Source organism: Otolemur garnettii, unplaced genomic scaffold, assembly GCF_000181295.1.
Source record: "Otolemur garnettii isolate 467f Iridium unplaced genomic scaffold, OtoGar3 scaffold00219, whole genome shotgun sequence".
NCBI classification, from domain to species: domain Eukaryota; kingdom Metazoa; phylum Chordata; class Mammalia; order Primates; family Galagidae; genus Otolemur; species Otolemur garnettii.
Window position 1 is genome coordinate 553,203 of NW_003852614.1, and position 1,958 is coordinate 555,160.

General features: G+C 42.6%; 1 protein-coding gene across 5 annotated transcripts in view; it reads right to left on the reverse strand.

Moving 5' to 3' along the window:
• Positions 1 to 1,958, reverse strand: part of NONO (non-POU domain containing octamer binding) — a 22,758-nt gene that overhangs the window by 9,792 nt on the left and 11,008 nt on the right. For all 5 annotated transcript variants that reach the window (XM_003801742.2, XM_023508045.1, XM_023508046.1 and 2 more), the window contains one exon: positions 816 to 1,009. In XM_003801742.2, coding sequence (XP_003801790.1) covers positions 816 to 1,009 — 194 coding nt within the window. The remainder of the gene's footprint in view (positions 1 to 815; positions 1,010 to 1,958) is intronic.

The following is a 1,958-nucleotide window of genomic DNA, read 5'->3' on the forward strand; positions in this document are numbered from 1 at the left end:
CCCAGCTACTTGGGAGGCTGAGGCAGGAGACTCGCTTGAGCCCAGGACTTGGAGGTTGCTGTGAGCTGTGATGCCACAGCACTCTACCCAGGAGGATAGCTTGAGGCTCTGTCTCAAAAATAAATAAACAAACAAATAAATAAATAAATAAAAATGAAAAAGGACCAACATAGTAAAATATTTATGGGAAAAGTAAACAGAGGAAGGGTATAGATAAAACACAGTTTACCGTGAGTTGACAATTACTGAAGCTGGGTGAAACCTATGTATAAGTTTGTTATACTATTCTACTTACTTCTATGTTTGAAATTTCCCAATTAAAACAAAAAGCTCAGCTCAGCGTTCATAGCTCAGTGAGTAGGGTGCTGGCCACATACACCTAAGCTGGTAGGTTTGAGCCTGGCTTGGGCCTGCTAAACAATAATGACAACTCCAATAAAAAAATAGCTAGGTATTGTGGTGGGCACCTGTAGTCTCAGCTACTTGGGAGGCTGAGGCAAGAGAATCACTTAAGCCCAAGAGTTTGAGGTTGCTGTGAGCTGTGATACCATGGCACTCTACCAAGAGCAAAATAGTGAGATTCTGTCTCAAAAAAAAAAACAAAACAAAACACTCTAAAAGGCATACTTTAGTACCAATAACCTAGGAAAATAAACCTATGTTGTAAATAATAAACTTTAAAATAACCTGAGGAAAAACTAAAATCTATATTTTTTATCCTGTTCCATGTAAGCTTTTTCCTACAGCCTACTTTTCTATATCCACCACTTCCCTCACCTTTTAAAGCACATTCCCCAAAGCCAACAGTTGCTCACCAAGCGGATAAAGCCAAATCCTTTATCCTTATGGATGAAGACTTCGCCTGCCTTCCCATATTTCTCAAATAATTTCCTCATTTCCTCCTCAGTGATGTCAGGGGGAAGATTGCCCACAAATAGGCGGCTTCGTTGGGTGAAGGTCTTCTCTCCCGGTTTCCTAAAATTCTTCAGGTCAATAGTCAAGCCTTCATCTAAGAGAATACAATCAAGTTACCCAAAAGACAGGGGAATGAGAATTACAGTCACATTCTCAAAGAGCTCAAATTGCTGCTAGACTGGGAAACAATTATTGTAGAAAAGGCAAACACTATTTCTTAATGGAACCTATCCACTAACCATTTATCAGTAAATTACATCTTATAATGCAGACATCGAGGGCCACATATCAATAACTCCACTATGGGATGGAAGCCAAGCTGAACTAAGCCAGAGAGAATGACAACACAGAAGCTATTGGCCAAAGAGAAAATTACGCAATTCAAGAAGCCTTAGGTTACAAAGAATTGGACAGATTTTAAAATTTAAAACATAATTGTTCCATTCTCTTGGGCGGCGTCAGTGGCTCAGTGAGTAGGACGCCGGCCCCATATACCAAGGGTGGCGGGTTCAAACCCAGCCCTGACCAAACTACAAAAAAAAAAAGTCAGGCATTGTGGCAGGCGCCTACAGTCCCAGCTACTTGGGAGGCTGAAGGAAGAGAATCACCTAAGCCTAAGAGCTGGAGGTTGCCATGAGCTGTGATGCCACAGCACTCTACCGAGGGCAACAAAGTAAGACTCTGTCTCTTAAAAAAAAATAGCTGGGCTTTGTGGCAGGCACCTGTAGTCCCAGCTACTTGGGAGGCTGAGGCAAGAGAATCACTTAAGCCCAAGAGTTTGAGGTTGCTGGGAGTTTGATGCCACAGGCACTCTACCGGGGTGACAAAGTGAGAGACTCTATCTCAAAAATAATAATTGTTCCATTCTCCTAATCTCTCACCAATTTTCATAACCTTAATAGTTCCCATCCTTCAGGCTTGCAGCAATGCAATAAAAATAAGTTAGGAAAGTATTCTTTCTCGGCGCCTGTGGCTCAAGCGGCTAAGGCGCCAACCACATACACCTAAGGTGGCGGGTTCGAATCCCCAGCCCGGGCCCGCCA